This window comes from Giraffa tippelskirchi, chromosome 10 (genome assembly GCF_054371585.1).
Source record: "Giraffa tippelskirchi isolate mGirTip1 chromosome 10, T2T-mGirTip1v1.2.pri, whole genome shotgun sequence".
Classification (NCBI taxonomy): domain Eukaryota; kingdom Metazoa; phylum Chordata; class Mammalia; order Artiodactyla; family Giraffidae; genus Giraffa; species Giraffa tippelskirchi.
The window spans coordinates 92,465,145-92,485,860 of NC_137284.1; the positions used below are offsets into that span (position 1 = coordinate 92,465,145).

General features: G+C 38.5%; 1 protein-coding gene and 1 pseudogene across 50 annotated transcripts in view; one reads left to right on the forward strand and one right to left on the reverse strand.

The window, feature by feature from the left end:
* Positions 1 to 20,716, reverse strand: part of SRPK2 (SRSF protein kinase 2) — a 242,472-nt gene that overhangs the window by 74,067 nt on the left and 147,689 nt on the right. For all 50 annotated transcript variants that reach the window (XR_014067246.1, XR_014067236.1, XR_014067235.1 and 47 more), the window contains one exon: positions 5,222 to 5,373. Coding sequence is in view for 30 of the 50 variants with exons in the window: in XM_081535870.1 (XP_081391996.1) it covers positions 5,222 to 5,373 (152 nt within the window). In the remaining 20 variants the exon portion in view is untranslated. The remainder of the gene's footprint in view (positions 1 to 5,221; positions 5,374 to 20,716) is intronic.
* Positions 17,077 to 17,322, forward strand: LOC145524141 (V-type proton ATPase subunit e 1 pseudogene; annotated as a pseudogene).

Below are 20,716 nucleotides of genomic sequence, written 5' to 3' on the forward strand. Positions count from 1 at the left end.
TTATCCTCTGAACTTGGAAGTAAAATCCAGAATAAACCTCACAGCCTGCTGCTATGGTTACTGCCCCCAGACAACTGACCAGAGGAAACCGATAAAAACCAAGAAGAGAAAGAAGCAGTGCTGACCACTCTTTTTGTAAGCCCACCACAAGAAAGGCAGTTAAGACCACTCAGGGGGCCAGCATGTAAGTACAGATGGTAATACACACAAGAAGAGGATGATTGAACAAAAAAAGGACTGGCAAAAGGAGAATTCGTATTTCAGAACAATCCTCACTCTAGGTATCAGGTAATATGGGGTATGCCCTGATACATAGAAGTATATTTATCTCATTTTATTCCTCATAAAATCGTACGTGATAGATGCCATTACATATTTTATTATACGGACAGATGATATTATAGGACAGATGAAGAAACTCAAGCCTAGAACAAAGGGACTTGTCCAAGGATACAGAAATGGAGAGCAACAGGGCCAGGTTTTGACCCAAGTTTTGCAGACGCTGAAGTCCATACTCCCCCGGGACTCGTGGGCAGGAACATGTTAGCTGTGAAGAAAGGGAAAGAAGAGTCCCAGGCCACAGAGACTGCCAAGCACAATAGAAGGGAGCAGTGAATAATGCATTAGCAATATTAGCAATATCAGACCTTTAAACAGTGGCCTTTTTGTCAAAACAACGAACATTGCACATGCTCTGAATAAGGAAAGAGTTTTACCCTTACCTTGTAAAGGTAAAGAGGTACAAAAAAAAAAAAAAGGTAAAAAATTAAGATACAAGTTGGTTGGTCATAAATGATTCAGAATTGCAGGAACTTAAAAGCTTACTGCAGCAAAAGGTGGGTGGTGGGATTCCAGGTGACTTTCCACACCATGACCCCCAAAATACCTATAACTCCTATAATGAACAAAAATGTCTTTTGTAAAGAGAGAGAAAAGATGTGGTGTGTTTTGTTTTTGTTGATGTTTTATTTTACTTCAGGACTGTTAAGAAGTGGCTGGCAGGGCAGATGCTCTCTAAGAATGAAGATGAAGGAAACAAGTGAAGATGTCAAGTGACAGAAGAGAGAGAAGCCACATACACAGACTAAGCAAAACATACCCTTAGACTGTGAAGGGCAGCTCTCTCCTTCCATCTTCCTGAACACTTCAGTACACAGCCATTAGGTAGTGCCAAGCAACAAAGGATGTCTAAGAACAAGCTAGGTAATAAGCAAAGGGCAGACATGTCCAAAATGGCAGTGACAATGACTGGTGACTCTTACATACAAGGAAGTTGAATAAGTAAATATAATGAAGATAATGACAGCCAAATCTCTTATTGCCAAAGAAAGAAACTACAGATAGGCTAAGGAGAAAAATGAGCTGAATCTCCTGGCATTAAGAGTAGAAATGAGATATAATAAACTCATGGATTTTAATATATCTATAAATAAAAACAGAAATACAAATCTAAAGGAAGTGTGTGTCTTTAGCTCTGTGCTAAGAGACTGAGAAGCAGGGACACCCAAATAGTAATAGTCTCATTGTAATGCTCAGGTCTTCTTTTCTAAATACTGTTATCTCCAGGGTTCCTTGTGGAGAGAGCTGATTCCAGGTCTGGAGTAGGAAAAATACAAGATGAATACATCTTATTTGAAAATAAGAAAGGATTTAAGAATGATAGGGACTTTTCCCATCAAGAGAAGGATAAAGAAGACATGGTGTCTTTTATATATATACACACATACACACACAATGGAATACCACACAGTCACTAAAATGAACGGAATTTTGCCATTTGTAGAAACATGGACAGACATGGAGGGCATTATGCTAACTGAAATAAGCCAGAGAGAGAAAGATAAATACTGTAATGATATCACTTATATGAGAAACTTAAAAAACAAACCAAAAAATTAAAAAAAAAAAAGGAAGCTGGCTCACAGATATAGAGGACAAAGTAACAGTTACAGGCTGGGAGTGGAGGAAGATACACGGCTGCAGGAGGAGGAGGTACAAATTACTGGATATAAGACAGGTTCAAGGACGTATTGTACAACACAGGGAATACAGCCAGTATTTTGAAATAACTGTAGATAAAGTGTAACCTTTAAAACTGTATAAAAAATTTTAATTAAAAATAAAGGTTTACACAAAACTGAAAAAACAACAATAAGTGAAACAAGTGACACAGCTTTATAGGTAGTTTACAGAGTGACTTCTAATACATACTGAGTGAAAAAATAATGTATAGAACAAAAAAAGAATGACAGGTACTTTTCAAAAGGACACATAATCAACCTGAGGGGACTCCTAATCGCCAATTTGAGAAAAATCTAAGCATCAAAACAAATAAGGAGAGTAACTGATTATAACCCACTGAATAAAAAGAAAATCCATGAGTGAGTACATTTAAGATACACAAACTGACAGATAAATGGATGGATGGATGGGAGGGAGAGAGAGATAGGATAGAGGGAGAGGAAGAAGCAAGTAAATTTTCTGACAAAAGAATATTACCCAGCTTCAAAGTTACTCTCAACAGACTGCTTATTAACTACGAGGGGGTAAAGAGCAATTTTACAATAGAGCTTTCTGGCAGACACCATCCTGAACAAGTGGTTGACATCAATAGTACTGGTATAAATCAAAATCATGTACTGTCTGATATGATGCAATGAGAAGAACACTTCTCACAGAACAACACTATTTTGTTATTCCAAATTGAGAAAGTATACAAAATAATTGGCCCACATCTTCAAAAACATCAAAGTCATAAAAGCCAAGAAAAAAACTAAAGAACTGTTTCAGATCAAAGGAAGAAGAAAACAAAATATAATGTGATTCTGCAATGGATTGGTTTCACATAAACAACACTATTGGGCAATTGGCAAAACCTGAGTGGGGTCTGAGGACTGAACGGCAGAAGTATATCAAGATTAACTTCTTGACAGTTGTGTAGTGGTTAACACAGGAGAACGTACTTGACTGCAGGCAAAATATACTAAAGTACTCATGGGTGATAAAGCACCATGTTGGTAACTGAAACTCATCCACTTCCAGGGAGAAAGTTATCTATTCTAATGGATGGGGCAGGGTGGGGGTGGCACGCCACAGTCCTTTTCCCAGACATTGCCAATCAACTCCATCAGCTCCTTGAAAGTGTTTATCAGTTATCTTAAACAACATATTATGATCTGTACCACAAAAGATCCAAAGTGAAAGTGAAGTCGCTCAGTCGTGTCCGACTCTTTGTGACCCCATGGACCGTAGCCGACCAGGCTCCTCCGTCCGTAGGGTTCTCCAGGCAAGAATACTGGAGTGGGTTGCCATTTCCTTCTCCAGGAGATCTTCCCAACCCAGGGATTGAACCCAGGTCTCCCGCATTGCAGGCAGGTGCTTTACCATCTGAGCCACTTGTGAGGCAAATAGATCTCATTCCAGCAGGGTGGAGCCTAACATCCTGCAGAGAACAGTTCCTTCACACTAGCCTAATACTTTGGCCTAAGAAGCACAATCTAAAGACAGCTGTCCACATCTCCTCTTCATATAGCTTCATTTTCAAACCAAGAAATGCAGATTACGAGAGAGAGGAAGGAAAACATCTTCTTTTCCATATTAGAAGGCATAGACCTTTACCTGTGGGGTCATAATCACCAGTCATATAAATGCTGCAGATAAATATTTCATTTTCTAAGGAAAACTCTGATTCTATGTGTAGAAATCTACACCTATGGAAGAATCACGTTAGACAGGAAGATTCCTTCTTAAAGTTTCATAGCAGAATGATAACTTTCGCTTCCTGGTAATTAAAAAGTACACTCTTTTTTAACCAACACACAAATGACCTGCAATCACTAGCTAAATTGATACTAAGATACAAGAGAGACAGAGAGGCATTAACACTTTATGGCCTAAACAGTGTGTATGTCCTGCCATCTATCCTTAAGCCATATAGAATCTGATTTACATGTCCCATGATTTGTAGCAAATAAATGTCTTGTTAACTGTGCAGAAGCTAAGAATTCAGACTGTAATTTTCTGTTATAGGGAATTAAAGTCCAAGAGAGTAAGGTGAGTAACAAAGAGGCGGCAAATGGACTGCCTTTCCTTTCTACTATGTTCTTGGGATCCAGTCTACACAGAGTATGAAGGTCTGGTTCAAATTATTTTCAATATTCATCATACAACATGCTTGCCTTTTAGTAGTTTAGCTGTATGCTCTTGGTCTTTAGAAAACATAAATACAAGAATACTTCACCTGAATAATTTCTATGCATTCTGTGAAATCACAGCTGAAAACATAATCTACTATGTCACACAATGGCAGAACCCACAAAATAGGTTTTTTGTTGAGTACAATGCCAGGAAAACATCTGTCTCCATAAACAAATGGGCAGATTTTCTTTCCACAGACAAAATACTATGTAACTCAATGCTATCCAGAGAAAGGAAGAGCTCCTTGATAGTCCTGGCAGCCAGGAAACTTATATCCAATGTAGTGAACAACTTAGACTGGCTCCCCCAGTAGGAGTTCGGTCACTCAGTCGGGTCTGACTCTCTGTGATCCCATGGACTGCAGCACACTCATTTCCTTTGCTCTCTCTTGGAGTCTGGCAAACTTATATTCATTGAGTTGATTATGCTATCGAACCATCTCATCTTCTGCCATTCCCTTCTCCTTTTACTCTCAATCTTTCCCAGCACCAGGGTCTTTTCAAATGAGCCAGATCTTCACATTAGGTGGCCGAAATATTGGAGCTTCAGCATCAGTCCTTCCAATAAATATTCAGGGTTGATTTCCTTTAAGATTGACTGGTTGGATCTCCTTGCTGTCCAAAGCACTCTCAAGAGTCTTCTCCAGCACCACAATTCAAAAGCATCAGTTCTTCAGTGCTCAACCTACTTTCTATGTTCTTGTCAGATGGCTTATTTTGCCTTATATTTAATTACCCTGCTGTACACCATCTTTAATTCTACCAGAAGATTTAAATCTTCTTGAAATTACTCAGTATATGTATGTACCTATGTATTTACTTTCTATCTCTTAAAAAATTTCCTTCTGATATCTCTCATATTTTCTGGTATTATTTTATACTAAACAATCTAAAAAAATTTTTTAACAATATTGACATCAAGAGGCAAATTTAATAAAGATCAAGTAGTCTGCATCATTAACTCCCTTTGTCCTCACCCCCAACAAATCATTAGGTGGCCCAGGGGGGGGAGGCAAGTACATCACCTTTGCAGTAGTCTGCGGGGTCCTCCTGCTCCTCATCGTCTGATCCCAGAATCTCCTCCTCTGGCTCTGGCGGGGCAGGGTCTGGCAGAGGTGGCGGTGGTGGTGGAGGTGGTGGTGGAGGAACCAAGGGAGCTTTCTGCTGAGGCTCCGGCCTGAAACAAGAGGAAGGAGAATTCCTATTTACTCAGAAGTAAAGCCTGAGTTATGGACACACTTGAGAGTTTCTTAATATGGAAAAAAATACAACTTTTCACACACTAAGAAGAGATGCTGATTAATGTTACTTCATTTTAGGTGAATTCAAGTAAAGTTTCAAATCACAAGAGGGCTACCCTTGGCTATCCTATTAGCCAAGGAATATTTTTGCAGGCACATTTTCACTCAGAGCTTCAATATTTCTTAAGTCTTCATATATTAATATCATGAATTGTAAGTGAAATAAGACAATCAGTCCCCCAACACACATAGCCTTATTAGTTAGAACACATTCCCCAGAGATTAGAAAAAAGAGGACAACAATCCTGGACATTAAAAAAAAAAAAAAAAACTCAATAGTTTATTATCCATCATTTTAAAATCAAAATTCATTTATCCATTGAAACCATAGAAATGTGGTTAGGATTCTTGGATAACTCATAAAAGCCAACTAATGTTTACTGTAACTGACACCTAGATATTTTCATTAAACAATTCAGTTATCTATCAACCTTACTTATCAAGACAAGAACATTGTTCCAAACTGGAAATTAAAGAAAACATGTGAATGTAGTCTAATACAAATACAATTCATACATCAATGCAAAGCTTCCGTGGGTCATTTCTGATTGTCACATAAAAGCTAACTATTTAGTATACTCTTTTACAAAAGATAGGAAAACCCATAACACTAAAAAGAAGCAAAAAAACTTAAGAGGTTACAGATGTAAACCTTTCAAATATCTATAATACCTCATGAATATATTAAATATGCTCAAAAATAAAGCATTCATAATGCAACTCTATAAAATGAAGTTTCCACTTATAAATTTAACTGCAATTTCTAGCCATATCCCAATGGGAAATCTTGAAGCTCAAGACTCAACTGGATGCAGAATGTCCCTTGAGTTGCAAGCTACCCTAACAAAAGGACCACCATTGCTCTCCCTGAGCTGGCCATAGCTCTATAGGTATAAAGTGGGGAAGGAACAGATACCAAGTAACAGGGGTAACGGGATTTGGCTGTTAAACTGCTCCCCAGAGACAGGTTCAGTGGGCTAGGCAGGGGCCTCTAGTCTGGGGAGCAAGGAGAACTTCACAGGCACCAAAGTGGTAGATAAGTCATTTTTTGGAGGGAGCGGGGCTGACCAGTACTGATGCCCCCTTTCTAAAAGCACCTTTTGGAACATTATTACTCCGTGCACAATGAAAGGCTGGCTCTAAATCCTCTCTCCTCACCATGGTTCAGCCTAGGGTAGAGCCCTGGAAACCTGCTTGAGAAGGTCAGCCATCACAGGGTGCAAGCTCTTCTGCTAGGAAGAAGGAAGAGCCAGAAGAGCTGCCCCCTTTTAAGCTGAAACTCTAAATTCTTGCCAAATCTAAGATAGGCCCCAAATAGCCTTTATTACGTTGCCTTCAATCTAAGTTGGTTATAGCTCATATATGGTTTGTCACCAAAAACTCAAAAGTGCCACAGCAAATGAAGAAAGGCAACAGAAACACCAGCAGTCATAAAGATGGGGTGGGGATCACAACCCACAGTAACCTTAAAGGCCAACAATGGCAAGTGTGGTTACCTTTGACAAGACAACTGAGGAACATTTATAATCTGACAATGACTAGCACTGATTTCTACTTGCCAGAATTTATGAAGACTCAAAGTTACAGCTCCCTGGGTAACAGACATTAGGACAATGGTGGTGATAACATTCTGAGTTAACTGTGCCTCATGATGGAGCACTGAAAGGAAGTCATCACAACCAAACACCCACATCTCTGACAGAACATCCAAAAAAACCCCAGGAGACCTTATGGAAGTGCAATCATCCTTCTGGCAGCTTTGCAACTGCTTATTTTCTTTTCTAACAGACACAATTTTCTTTAGTGAAAGTAAAATGGTTCCAGGGAAAAGAGGTCTGAGGAAGGGGAGAGAGGAGAGGAACTTCACCAGTTTCACCACTTCCCAAAGAGAAGAGGTTAGAGAAAAGGAGGCATGGGTGGAATCTATCTGACAAATTGGCTCAATCAGAAATACTTTACAAGTTGATTGCTTCTTCTTTAGAAATTTTATATGAAAGAAAAAAGAGATTCTCTAAATTTAAAAAACAAAAGCAAAGAAAAAACAACACCACATGTTACCTGTGGAGACTATGTAACAATTAGTAAAACCAAAAGATCTTGTTTCACTGATGCGGGGTACTGCTATGTTCAACACCACTAAAACTTGGGCCAGATAGCTCACTGTTGTGGGTGCTGCTTCATAGTTTGTGGAATGCTATCAGCCTGGTCTCAAGCCACTGCATGCCAGTTGTGATTTGTCAAAACACGTCAAGACAAAGCTATCCTAAATGTCTATCAACAGAGGAATGGATAAAGATGTGGTACATATACAGTGGAATATTACTCAGCCAAAAAAAGGAATGAAATACTGCCATTTGCAGCAACATGGATAGACCTAGAGATTTTCATACTGAATGACGTCAGTCAAACAGAGAAAGACAAATATCATATGATACCACTTATACATGAAATCTAAAAAACGGGTACAAATCAAAGTATTTACAAAACAGAAGCAGAGTCATGAATATAGAAAACAAACTTACAGTTACCAGGGGATGTGGGGAGGGTGGAGATTAACTGGGAGATTGGGACTGACATACACACACTACTACATATAAAATAAGTAACTAACAAGAAACTGCTCTAAAGCACAGGAAACTCTACTCAATATTCTGCAATGTCCTACAAAGGAAAAGAAACTAAAAAAAGAAAAGGGTGAATTTATGTATATGTATAACTGGTTCATTTTGTTGTAAACCTAAAGTTAACACAACATTGTAAATCAACTGTACTCCAATAAAAAAAGTTTTTAAATCATCAAAAAAACATGTCCAGACATAGACAAATCCAAGGATGCAGGGGCAACATGATGCCCATGTGAGCACCTCTCATCAGTAGTATTTGTTATACACAGCTGTACTTCAATGGAGTACATTGTATCTGTGATATGGGAGGAAAGATTCTAATTTTCACAGGCCCATTTCGTCTAGTTTGAGAGGCTTAGGTATCTTTATCATAATACATGTCTCTCAATTATTCATTACCCATTTGGTGAGCTGCCATATCACTCAGCAAAATTTTCAGACCCTCTGGTCTCAGGGAGGGTAACATTGAACAGCAGGCATAGTTACCTGAAAGCCAGTCCTATCAAGTTAAAGGGATGAGTCAGGGTACCTTGAAACACAGAGGAAGTTGAGTAATGTTCATGTAATATCTTGACTGGCTATCATATCAAAACATCTAGAACTGTGCTGTCTTCTGGCCTCATGTGGGTGCTGAACACTTAAAATGTGCCTTGTCCTAACTGATGTGATCTAAATGTAAAATACATACTGAATATCCAAGATTTAGTACAAGAAGTGAAATATTTGAATAATTTTATACTTTTGCATGTTAAAATAATGTTTTAAACATAATAAATTATTAAAATGAAATTCAGCTACTTTTTACTTTTTTAATGTGGCTTCTAGAACTCTTTAAATTACAAATAAGGCCCACATTACATTTCTACTAGATGGTATTAGTCTAAACCCTCAGATTCAACAACAGCAGAGTAGTGGTTTGGCAGTGGTCATGCCAGTGAATATTTCTTTCTAAGGTGTCTCCCAGTAATCTGCTTCACACCAATAATCACCAATTCTCAAATTACCCAGTTCATCATAGTAAGGTCAATATACTGTAATTGCCAAATGTTACATCCCAATCACTGAACTCCTTTTCATCCTATCCAGCCTTGTTACTGCCTACCACACAGGAAAAGCATAATAATTTGTTTTAGGGCAACTGTACAGAAGAGAGAATGATGGCCACATTGTTCTTAAGGCCGACTTCTTCAAAGTGGTCTCTGGTGATTTCTACCACACTTAAAAGTCTGGTTAAATCTCAACTGTTAAGATAAAAAAAAAATCAAGAGATGATCTCAAGTGCATAATCATAAAATACATCAAGTGATATTAAAAAAAAATTCATTAATCCTACTGATAAACATCAAGACATTATTTCAAAAAACAAACTGAAAAAATTATTCAGAATTACTAGAGAGTTCCCTGGCAATCCAGTGGTTAGGACTCAGTGCTTTCAGTGCTGTGCCCTGGGTTCAATTCTTGGTTGGGGAACTAAGATTCTGCAACCCATGCGATGGCCGAAAATTATTAGAACCATTAAGAAGCAGTGGGGGAGGGGTAGGACAGGACATTAATATTTTCATCATCAGTGCCAACAAAACTAAATGGTGAAAAAATACTCTTTTCAACAAATGGTCCTGGGATAAATGACTATCTGTATATAAAGACAAAAAAACCACAAAAGCACCTGTGTGAGGCCTACCACACATAAACACATAATATTAACTCAAAATGAATAACTTGCGGGAAAAAATGAATAAATCTCAATCACCTAAGGCTAGGCAATGTTTCTTAGATATGATACTAAAAGCATAAGCAATTTTAAAACAATAAATTTAAAAATTAAGGAAAAGAAATAGAACAGATAATTCTCCAAAAAGATATACAAATGACCAATAACCACATGAAAATGTGTTCAACATCATTAATCATTTGAGAAAGGGAATTCAAAACTACAATGAGATAATACAATACTTCACATCCTACTGGAAGGTTATGATAATAATAATAATAATAATGAAAAACACAGTGACAAGTACTGTCAAGAATAAAGAAACTGAAGCCCTCGTACGTTGCAGCAGCAGCGTAATATAGCACTAGTTGTTCTGGAATATCTGATAGTTCTGAAGAAGGTTGAATTTAGAGTTTCCATGAGAGAAATGAAATTTGCTCAGCCATGTCTGATTCTTTGCGATGCCATGGACTATAGCTCACCAGGCTCCTCTGACCATGGGATTTCCCAGGCAAGAATACTGGAGCGGGTAGCCATTCCCTTTTCCAGAGATCTTCCCAACCCAGGGATAGAACTCAGGTCTTCTGCATTGCAGGCAGATGCTTTACCTTTTGAGCCACAAGGGAAGCCCATTAAAACCCAACAATCATACTCATAGGTATATACTCAAGAGGAATGAAAACATGTGACCCCACAAAATCTTGTGTAAAAATGTTCATAGCAGTGTTCTTCATAATAGACAAAAAGCGGCAACAACCCAAATGTGCACCAACTGATAGATGGATAAATAAAACTGTATATCCTTAAAATGCAATATTCTTCAGCAATAGAAAGAAAGGAAGTGCTGATAATACACGCCACAACATGGATGCCCCTTGAAAACATTATACTAAATGAAAAACTGACAAATTTATAAAGACAGAGTGAATTAATGGTTGCTTAGGGTTGGGAGCAAGGGAAAGAGAGAAGAGAAATGGAGACTGTTAACAGGTACGAGGGCTTCTTTAGGAGGCAGAAAAACGTTATAATGTGGTGATGGTTACATAACCATGTGAATATACTAAAAAATACTAAACTGCATACTTCAAATGTTTAAGATATATGATATGTGAATTATACCTCAAAAAGCTGGTTTTTAAAAAGCAGAAGCCTATAAAACTATATAATGCCTTTTAATATTCACTTTATACTTTAATAAAGTATATGCTTCCAAGAAAAATCAGAAATATCTACATTTAAATTTAAGCAATCCATATGCAAGGTCTCTTTTACAACTGCCCAGTACATTTACAGTGAAAAGTAACATGTAGTTCTGTAAAAAGTAGACTGAGAGTCTATCTATTTAATAACAGTCTGAAGTTTACATAAGGCACAAGTTATTTTTGCTTGTTTAGTTGCTCAGTCATGTCCTACTCTTTGTAACCCTTTGGACTGTAGCCTGAAAGGCTCCTCTATTGATAGGATTTTTCAGGCAAGAATACTGGAGTGGGTTGCCACTTCCTCCTCCAGGAGATCTTTCCAACCCAGGGATCAAACCCATATCTCTTGTGTCTCCTGCATTGCAGGCAGATTCTTTACCCACTGACCCATTGGGGAAGCCCTAGAAATTTAAGAACGCACCAATTCAGACACTTCAGAATAAAAAATTTAGAAAGCAAAGTCCCAACTAGTCATTCACACTTTTCAGTTACTTTGCCCTACATACAATATAGCTAAATACTCTAATCATTACTCTAAATAGGGCTATTGTAAAAATAGCTAAAAAAAAAAAAAAAAAAACACACAAAATATTTTTCTTTAAATATTACATTAGAATACAAACATACATACATAAATACATAGAATACTAAGATTATCATCTAGACATTATATTTTTCATGTACATTTGCTCTATCAGAAAAAGGAGGAAAACACTGAACCACCCTAACAAAATGCATGCATCATCTGCTCTATATTGCCAAGGCAACCAGATGGGAGTTCTGATTTCCTTCCAGCTGCTGTTTCTTTTCCATTCCAGCAGAGAAAAGGACAAGTAAACTTCACATTTGGTGGAAAAAAGAAGTACTTTCCTTTGTTATCAGCTTAAATGGTAACTGACACAGTTTTAGAAATTAATTCATTTAATCGTTAACCAAAACATAAAAAAGAAATTCCAAATCAATTTCTTCAGGTAGTATTCTAGGGACATTCACATAAAGTCAAATTTCTTTTTCTTTCTTATGTTGACCACCTGGATCTAAAACTCATTCTCTTCTTCCCACCCTCAGTCTCACTCTCCCTCTCGTGGTGGTTACTGTCAGCCTGAAAAACATGCAATCTGGCATTTCTACTTAAGGATAGAATCAATCAATATACACTTTTTCTCAAAATAGCTTATCTTAAAAGGCTAGCTGCTATAGCAGTAGGTAAAGTCACACAGCTAGGGAGGAAAAAGCCACAATGATTTCATGTATTCCTCTCCAATGAAAAGTGAATTTCTAATCTTCCTGTTTTAGAAAAGGCAGAGGAACCAGAGATCAAATTGCCAATATCCGCTGGATCATTGAAAAAGCAAGAGAGTTCCAGAAAAACATCTATTTCTGCTTTATTGACTATGCCAAAGCCTTTGACTGTGTGGATCACAATAAACTGTGGAAAATTCTGAAAGAGATGGGAATACCAGACCACCTGACCTGCCTCTTGAGAAACCTGTATGCAGGTCAGGAAGCAACAGTTAGAACTGGACATGGAACAACAGACTGGTTCCAAATAGGAAAAGGAGTACGTCAAGGCTGTCTATTGTCACCCTGCTTATTTAACTTATATGCAGAGTACATCAAGAGAAACGCTGGGCTGGAAGAAACACAAGTTGGAATCAAGATTGCCAGGAGAAATATCAATAACCTCAGATATGCAGATGACACCACCCTTATGGCAGAAAGTGAAGAAGAACTAAAGAGCCTCTTGATGAAGGTGAAAGAGGAGAGTGAAAAAGTTGGCTTAAAGCTCAACGTTCAGAAAACTAAGATCATGGCATCTGGTCCCATCACTTCATGGGAAATAGATAGGGAAACAGTGGAAACAGTGTCAGACTTTATTTTTTGGAGCTCCAAAATCACTGCTGATGGTGACTGCAGCCATGAAATTAAAAGACGCTTACTCCTTGGAAGGAAGGTTATGGCCAACCTAGATAGCATATTTAAAAGCAGAGACATTACTTTGCCAACAAAAATCCATCTAGTCAAGGCTATGGTTTTTCCAGTGGTCATGTATGGATGTGAGAGTTGGACGGTGAAGAAAGCTGAGCGCCAAAGAATTGATGCTTTTGAACTGTGGTGTTGGAGAAGACTCTTGAGAGTCCCTTGGACTGCAAGGAGATCCAATCAATCCATCCTAAAAGAGATCAACCCTGGGTGTTCATTGGAAGGTCTGATGTTGAAGCTGAAACTCCAATACTTTGGCCACCTCATGCGAAGGGTTGACTCATTGGAAAAGACCCTAATGCTGGGTAGGATTGGGGGCAGAAGGAGAAGGGGACGACAGAGGATGAGATGGTTGGATGGCATCATTGACTTGATGGACATGGGTTTGGGTGGACTCCAGGAGTTGGTGATGGACAGAGAGGCATGGCGTGCTGCAATTCATGGGGTCGCAAAGAGTCGGACACGACTGAGCGACTGAACTGAACTGAATCTTTCTGTAAACCAAACCTAAATGTGAAGTGTCGGTGGTGGTAGGTAGAATTCTAAAACGAGCTCCAAAGCCCCTCACCCTGTGTAATTCCCTGTTCCTCTGGGCGTAGGTAGCCCTTGAATATCATATCACTCTTTCAATTATGTTGTATGGCAAAAGGACAGCTACACTGGGTGGACCTGACCTAATCAAATGAACCCTTTCAAAGGAGAGTGAGTTTTCTGGTCACAGAAGCCATCAGGGACGTGCTTGAGCTAGCCTGGAAAAGAGCAAATGTGTCATGAACTGCCCATTAGGGCCACACTGGAAGAAACTGCCAGTGGCCTCTAGGAGTGACAGTGGTCCCCAGCCAACAGCCAGAAGGATAACAAGGACTTCAGTGCAAAGAAATGAGTTCTGCCAATACCAGACATCTTAAAAGAGGGCTCGAATACCCAAACGAGAACCGCAGCCTTGGCCAACAGCATGGTTTCAGTCCAGTGTGCAGCCCTAACTTCGGACTTACAGAACTGTGAGCTAATAAACAGGTATTGTTTCAAGCTGCTAAGAATGTGGTAATTTGTTATGCAGCAATAGAAAATGAACAGAGCTGCCAAGTAAGAGAGTAGTTGACTTTAAATTATCAGATTTTGGCCTCAACAGTGAGATCTGGGTTGGGCTTGTTTTTTCAAGTAACTGAAATGATCAGAAGAATTAAGAATTGAGAACTAGTTCTCCTTGAGGCACAGGAAGGTTAAAAAAAACCTTTATTTTCCCAATTCTAACAGAAACAATCAAGTCAGACACTTCAGATGATTTTATATGTAAGGCTGCACTGTCTTCTAGAACACAGAACACAGTGAAGATGTAAATCAGACCTGCTTCCAAAGTAAACTACACCTTAGACAACAAATGAGTTGAACGTTTGATCACCTGGCAACATATGTATAGCAGAGCTCTATACTTCTTATCCACTTTATTAATATCATACAAAAGTTGTGGGGCCTGGCAGAACATGTTATTACTACTGAAGTAGAGAAAGAGAAAACTTTAAACCAGAGTACAAAAAGCATGTAAAAATGGCATCCACTGATTCCACAAATACTCAAGGCAAGCATACAGCATGTACCAGGACATGCACCGGGGTGCAAAGGAGCCCAGCATTGAGGGAATGCATGGTCTAGCAAGAGGGAGAGACATTCCTACAAACACATGAATATAGGGACATAATTAGCTCCTCTGAGTGCTGTTATGGAAGGCGAGGTGGCAGAGGGTTGAGCAGCAAACATTTACATGTTGGGGGTGATTTTAGATATAGACCAGAATGAGGACAGAGGGTGGAGGAGGGTGGCCATGGCCCAGGAAACCGGGTGATTCAGAGGCACAAAGTCCTGAAATAGCCTAGTGTGGCTGGAGATAGGCAAGAGGTTCAGCATCAGTCAACTGACAAGGGAAAAAAATTTATGGTTCTAAGGAATTTGGGCTTTATCCTGAAGGCAAGTAGAAGCCACTGAAATATAATTTCAGGACCAGAGAGTTGCTCTCTGCAAAGAATATATGGAATTGGTATACAGGATGGATACAAAGGATAAAAGACAGAAGCAGGAAAACTAGTGAGGTGTCCAAGGAGTTGATGAAAATCTGAATTCAGAACTCAGTAATTCACTAACTGGAAGTGAGTGTTTGTCTCCTAGGTTGCTCATAGTAAGACAGTATTACCACTAATTTGGATAGAGAACAGAGCAGGAGGAGGAGGAGGAATGGTTTTCAGTGAAAGTTTACTTCTGTTTCAGCTCATCAGAGTGTGAGGAGCATGTGAGATGTCTCGCATTGTAGAAATACAGTGGACTGTTTGGTATGGTATATAGAATCTATAGCTAAAAAACAAAGGTTTGGGCTGCAAACAGAAGCAGAGGTCATGAGTAAGTAGATGGTGTGTATGTGCTCAGTGGCATCCGACTTCTTGCAACCCCACGGGCTACAGCCCACCAAGCTCCTCTGTCCATGGGATTTCCTAGGCAAGAATACTGGAGTAGGTTGCTACTTCCTTCTCCAGGGGATCTTCCTGACCCAGGGATCAATCCTGCGTCTCCTGCATAAGCAGGTAGATTCTTTACCACTGAGCCTCCTCGAAAGCCCAAGCAGTTGGTAGCTAAAGCCTTTCCAAGCACGTGTGAGTGCCAGGAAGAACTGAGGAATTAAAGAGCCAAGATCAGAGCCTTAGCTGAGAGCTAACATACAAGGTTAGTCAAACCACCAACAGATTCTAGCCTTCTCTGGTTCCTGATCTTCAGTGACCCATAGCATAATCACTGAGATAAATTCATAAATTTAAAAACAGATTTTAGAGAATATACAAGTTTTACCTTGTAGAAGTATACTTTTTACATCAAGATGAGATATACATATAAAAATTAGCAAACTAAGGACCCACGTGTTTCTATCTAAATCTGTTTGTAGGCAATCTGAAGCCAGCTAGGTACAGGGTAAAATGCTACTACCACTCCCCCTCCCCCCCCAAAAAAAAACAACTTGTTTACTGAGACCCATACATTGATGAAACTTAACTGGAACCACTAATGATTGCCTCATGCTACTCAGGAAATAATGCAAGATGTCCCACTTTGGACATGGCTCTTGCACACCTCCGCAAGGTTGCTTTTTTTTTCTTTTTGGTAAGGGGTTTTTGGTAATTTATTTTATTTATTTATTAATTTTGGCTGCACTGGATCTTCACTGCTGTGCTTGGGTTTTCTCTAGTTGCTGCACTTGGGCTTCTCATTTTAGTAGCTTCTCTTGTTGTGAAGCACAGGCTCTAGGTGCACGGGGCTCAGCAGTAGTGGCCCATGCATAGGCTTAGCTGCTTCATGACACGTGGGATCTTCCCAGACCAGGGATCAAACCCATGTCTCCTGTACTGGCAGGTGGATTCCTAACCAGTGGCTCATCAGGGAAGTCCCTTCTGCAAGGTTTAAATCTAAAACCAACTACAATTATATGACACAATAGCCACTAGCCAAATTAACCAGAATTAAAATTTAAGACTCGGTTCTTCAGTCACTCTACCCTCAGTTTAAGTGTTCAACAGTTATACACATAGCTAGAGGCTACAGTACTGGACAGTGCAGATGATAGAACATTTCCATCATCCCAGAAAGTTCTACAAGACAGGCTGCTCTAGGCAATGCTTTAGCAACATGAACTTCCTCTAGCATATCATTACTTTTAATAAGTTAAAAAGAAAAAAAAAAAAGAAACGCGTTTGAAACAATTTTTTTATACAGTCCACTCCTGAAAGTTTTAGCTGTAAAATTATAAACAAGGAGAGCATATTCATTTTCGATGATTTCAATATTTTGGAGTATCCTTTAGCTCAGCACACCTCCTTATTGGAATTCACCGAATACAGTGACAATGTCTACAAATAGCAATGTTTGGGGACCTAAATGTCCATCAAGGGGAGCTATGTTAATAACTTGATGATAGATTATGGCACATACAGACAATACAACTGTTCCACAAAGAATGAGGCAAATAAAATTTCATTCACAATAGTATCAAAAAAAAAAAAATACAGAGCTCTGGCAGCAATCATGGCAGATACCAGCCTCACAGTGCCTCTCAATGTGATCAATGAATTCTGTGGCTTCATCAGCTTCCTGGTGTCCTGGTTCAACCTGAACAGTCCCAGCTGGGGAGTTATCATCACCATTTTGGTGACCTGTTTGGTTTGCTGCTGTATCTTTTGGCTGGTTACAATTCTGGCCCAACTCAACCCTCTCTTTGGACCACAAATGAAAAATGGAACCATATGTTACCTCAAGCATCATCGCCCTTGAGAAAGAAGACCTGCTCACCAGTCATTGAGACCACAAACAGAACTCTTCTACATTCAAAATCACCTTCATACTCAGACCACTTGTCTTGACTCAATGATTTTAGCCATCAACAGCCTTGAAAATGTTCCCACCACATTTGAAAGCCTTATTCTACAATGCAGTATTTTTTCCTGTCACCTTTCTTACACTTTGATAAAAGATGTGCCTACTTACCCTAAACTGTGCTGCGTGCATAAAATGTTTATATATTCTTTTGAAACACAAAGTGCTATTCTTCCAAAAAATAACCAACAATACTCTCTCCTTGGAACCTGTGGATTTGAAGATGGCTACTGCAGCTCATAACATGGGAATCAGAGAAATGTTTAAAAATTATTACAAGACAATAAAACTTCAGTGGGACAGCCAGTAGGAGAACATGTTCAGAGGGAAAATCTGTCTCACCAGAATTATACCAAAGTATATTTTCAAGATGAATTTCTTATTTCTGCCATCTTTTGGAGTAAATTACTTTTTTCTGCTTTCTATGGAAAAAAAAAAATACAGTTGACCCTTGAACAATTAGAGAGGGCTGGGGCAAGATTGAAAATCCAAATATAACTTATAGCTGGCCCTCCATATATAAAGGTACTACTATAAAAAAAAAAAAAAACCCACATGTAAGTGGACCCAAGTAGTTCAAACTTGTGTTAAGGGTCAACTGTACACAGAAATAAATTTAACGAAAGAAGTTCAAAACATATACTATGAAAACTAAAAAATACCATTGAAAGAAATTAAAGATCTAAATAAACAGATCTTGGGCTTCCCTAGTGGCTCAGTCAGTAAAGAATATGCCTACAATGCAGGAGTCCTGGGTACGATCCCTGGGTCAGGAAAATCCCCTGGAGAAGGAAATGGCAACTCCCTCCAGTATTCTTGCCTGGAAAATTCTACGGACAGAAGAGCCTGATGGGCTACAGTACATGGGGTCCGAAGAGTCAGACACAACTTCACAACTAAACCACCATCAAATAAATAGAACAAAATCCCTTGTTAATGGATTGAAGACTTAATACTGTTAAGATGACAATATGCCCCAAACTGACTTACAAACTCAATGCCTATCAAAATACCAGCTGTCTTCTTTGCAGAAATTGACAAGCCATTCCTAAAATTCATATGGAAATGCAACAATCTAGAAGAGCCAAAACAATATTGAAAAGGAACAACACTGGAAAACCCATGCTTCCTGATTTCAAAACTTACAGAAAAGGCACAGTAATCAACTCTGTGGAATTGACAGTTCAGAAATAAACCCTCAGATTACAGTCAAATGATTTTTCAACAAAGGTGCCAACACCATTCCATAGGAAAGAATAGTGTTTTTTAAAAAAAAAAAAAAAGGTCATGAGACAAATGAATATCCACATGCAAAAGAATAAAGTTGGACTCCTAACACACACCATAAAAAAAAAAAAAAAAAATTAACTCATAGTTGATCACAGACCCAGATATTAAGAGCTAAAACTATTTAAAACTCATAGAAAAGATGTTCATCATTAGCCATCAGAAAAACAAAAATCAAAACCACAATGATGCCACAACTAAAGAGTTCACATGCTGTAAATAAACACCCCTCATACCGCAACGAAGATCAAAGATCCAGAGTGTCACAACTAAGACTTGGCACAGCCAAATCCACAATGAGACATGAGTTCACACCTACTTGGTCGGCAACAATTAAAAAGATAGTAACAAGTGATGGCAAGAATATGCAAAAATTAGAATCCCCACATACTGTTAATAAGAAAGGAAAATGATACAGCCATTTTGAAAAACTAGAGGCAGTTTCTCAAAAGGTTAAACAGAGTTACCATATGACCCAGCAACTCTACTCTTAAGTATATATGCAAGAGAGGCTAAAATGTACTTCAAAAGAAAAACCTGCACATAAATGTCGTTAGCCTTATTATTCAAAATAGTCAAAAGCAGAAACAATCTAACATCTATTAACCAATGAATGAATAAATACAACAAAATAGTAATAGAATATTACTCAGCAATAAAAAGTAATGGAAGTACTGATAGATGATATAACATGGATGATCCTTGAAAAGATAATGGTAAATGAAAGAAACCAGTCATAAAAGATTACATTGCATGATACCATTTATATGTAATCCCTAGGAGAGAAAGTAGATTAGTAGCTGCTTATGGTTGAGGGGATTTGAAGAAATGGAAGTAACTACTCAAGTATACAGAATTACTCTTGAGGATGATGAAAATGTTCTAAAATTAGGTGGCTGGTGACGGTTGCACAATTCTGTATGTAGACTAAAAAAGTTGTTACATGCAAAAAAAGAGGCTGTCCTCTATATTCTAATATGGAAGATACGCCACTGATGAATACAAAGATACAGAGCATTTGTGTATGGCATGTAACATCTGTTTTACAGATACAAAGCATGCACCTCATATTAACAGACTATTTCTGGTAGGAGCAACAACAAACTGACAATAATGGCTCTCCAGGAAAAGGAACTCAATGACTGATGGTCAGGGAGAAGAATTAACTTTTCAAATATTCCTTAAACTTCTTTGATACTTTTTCAACTGGGTATCATGCACACGCATACTGAAATAAATTATTAATTTATAAAGACAAGGAAGAGAAAAGAGAAAGAAGATGCTGGGAAAGTGGTTCCCATCTCTGACCCCAACACCACTTCACACCTCCCCAATCCTTGCCGCCTCAGGAGAATTTACTAAAGAACAACAAAGTGAACTGTCTAGGGCTGGAGAGCTAGGATAAAAGTCCAAGTCCAAACAACACACAGTTTTCTGGTAGAAAGCCTGTGGGTTAGGTGTGAAAACCAGTTCCATCACTTAAAAATCCACAAGAACTCAGGTCAGTGACTACTTCCCTGAGCCTCTAATGAAAGTCAGAGGTTTAAGATAATTAAAAGGGATGATACATAAATTCTTTGGTATGGTAACTGTGCATGTAGTAGTAGGCAGTCAATGAAGGTTAATCCTCACGTCCTGTTCCCATCCTTCTGGTGTGTGGATATCGTGAACTAGTTTCCTCAGAGCTCCAGTTATGACTAATAAGGAAGTATACCCTGATATATCAAGCATGATACTGTGACCAGACCTCTCTGGGCCTCTGCTCAACTGTGACTATCCTAATGCAAAGGTCAGCATCAGTCCACCTCTTAACCTCTGTTTCTAAACTCATGTATTTTATAATCATGACTGGTTATGAGATTTAAGGATGTTTCAGAAGGATCTCTTGTTAATTATCATTTACTTCTACATGGTAAAATGACAAAATGGGTTGTACTGCTGCTACAAACACATCTAGATTTAAAAAAAAAAAAAAGTCTAACATGGATTTTTTAAGTTTAACAAG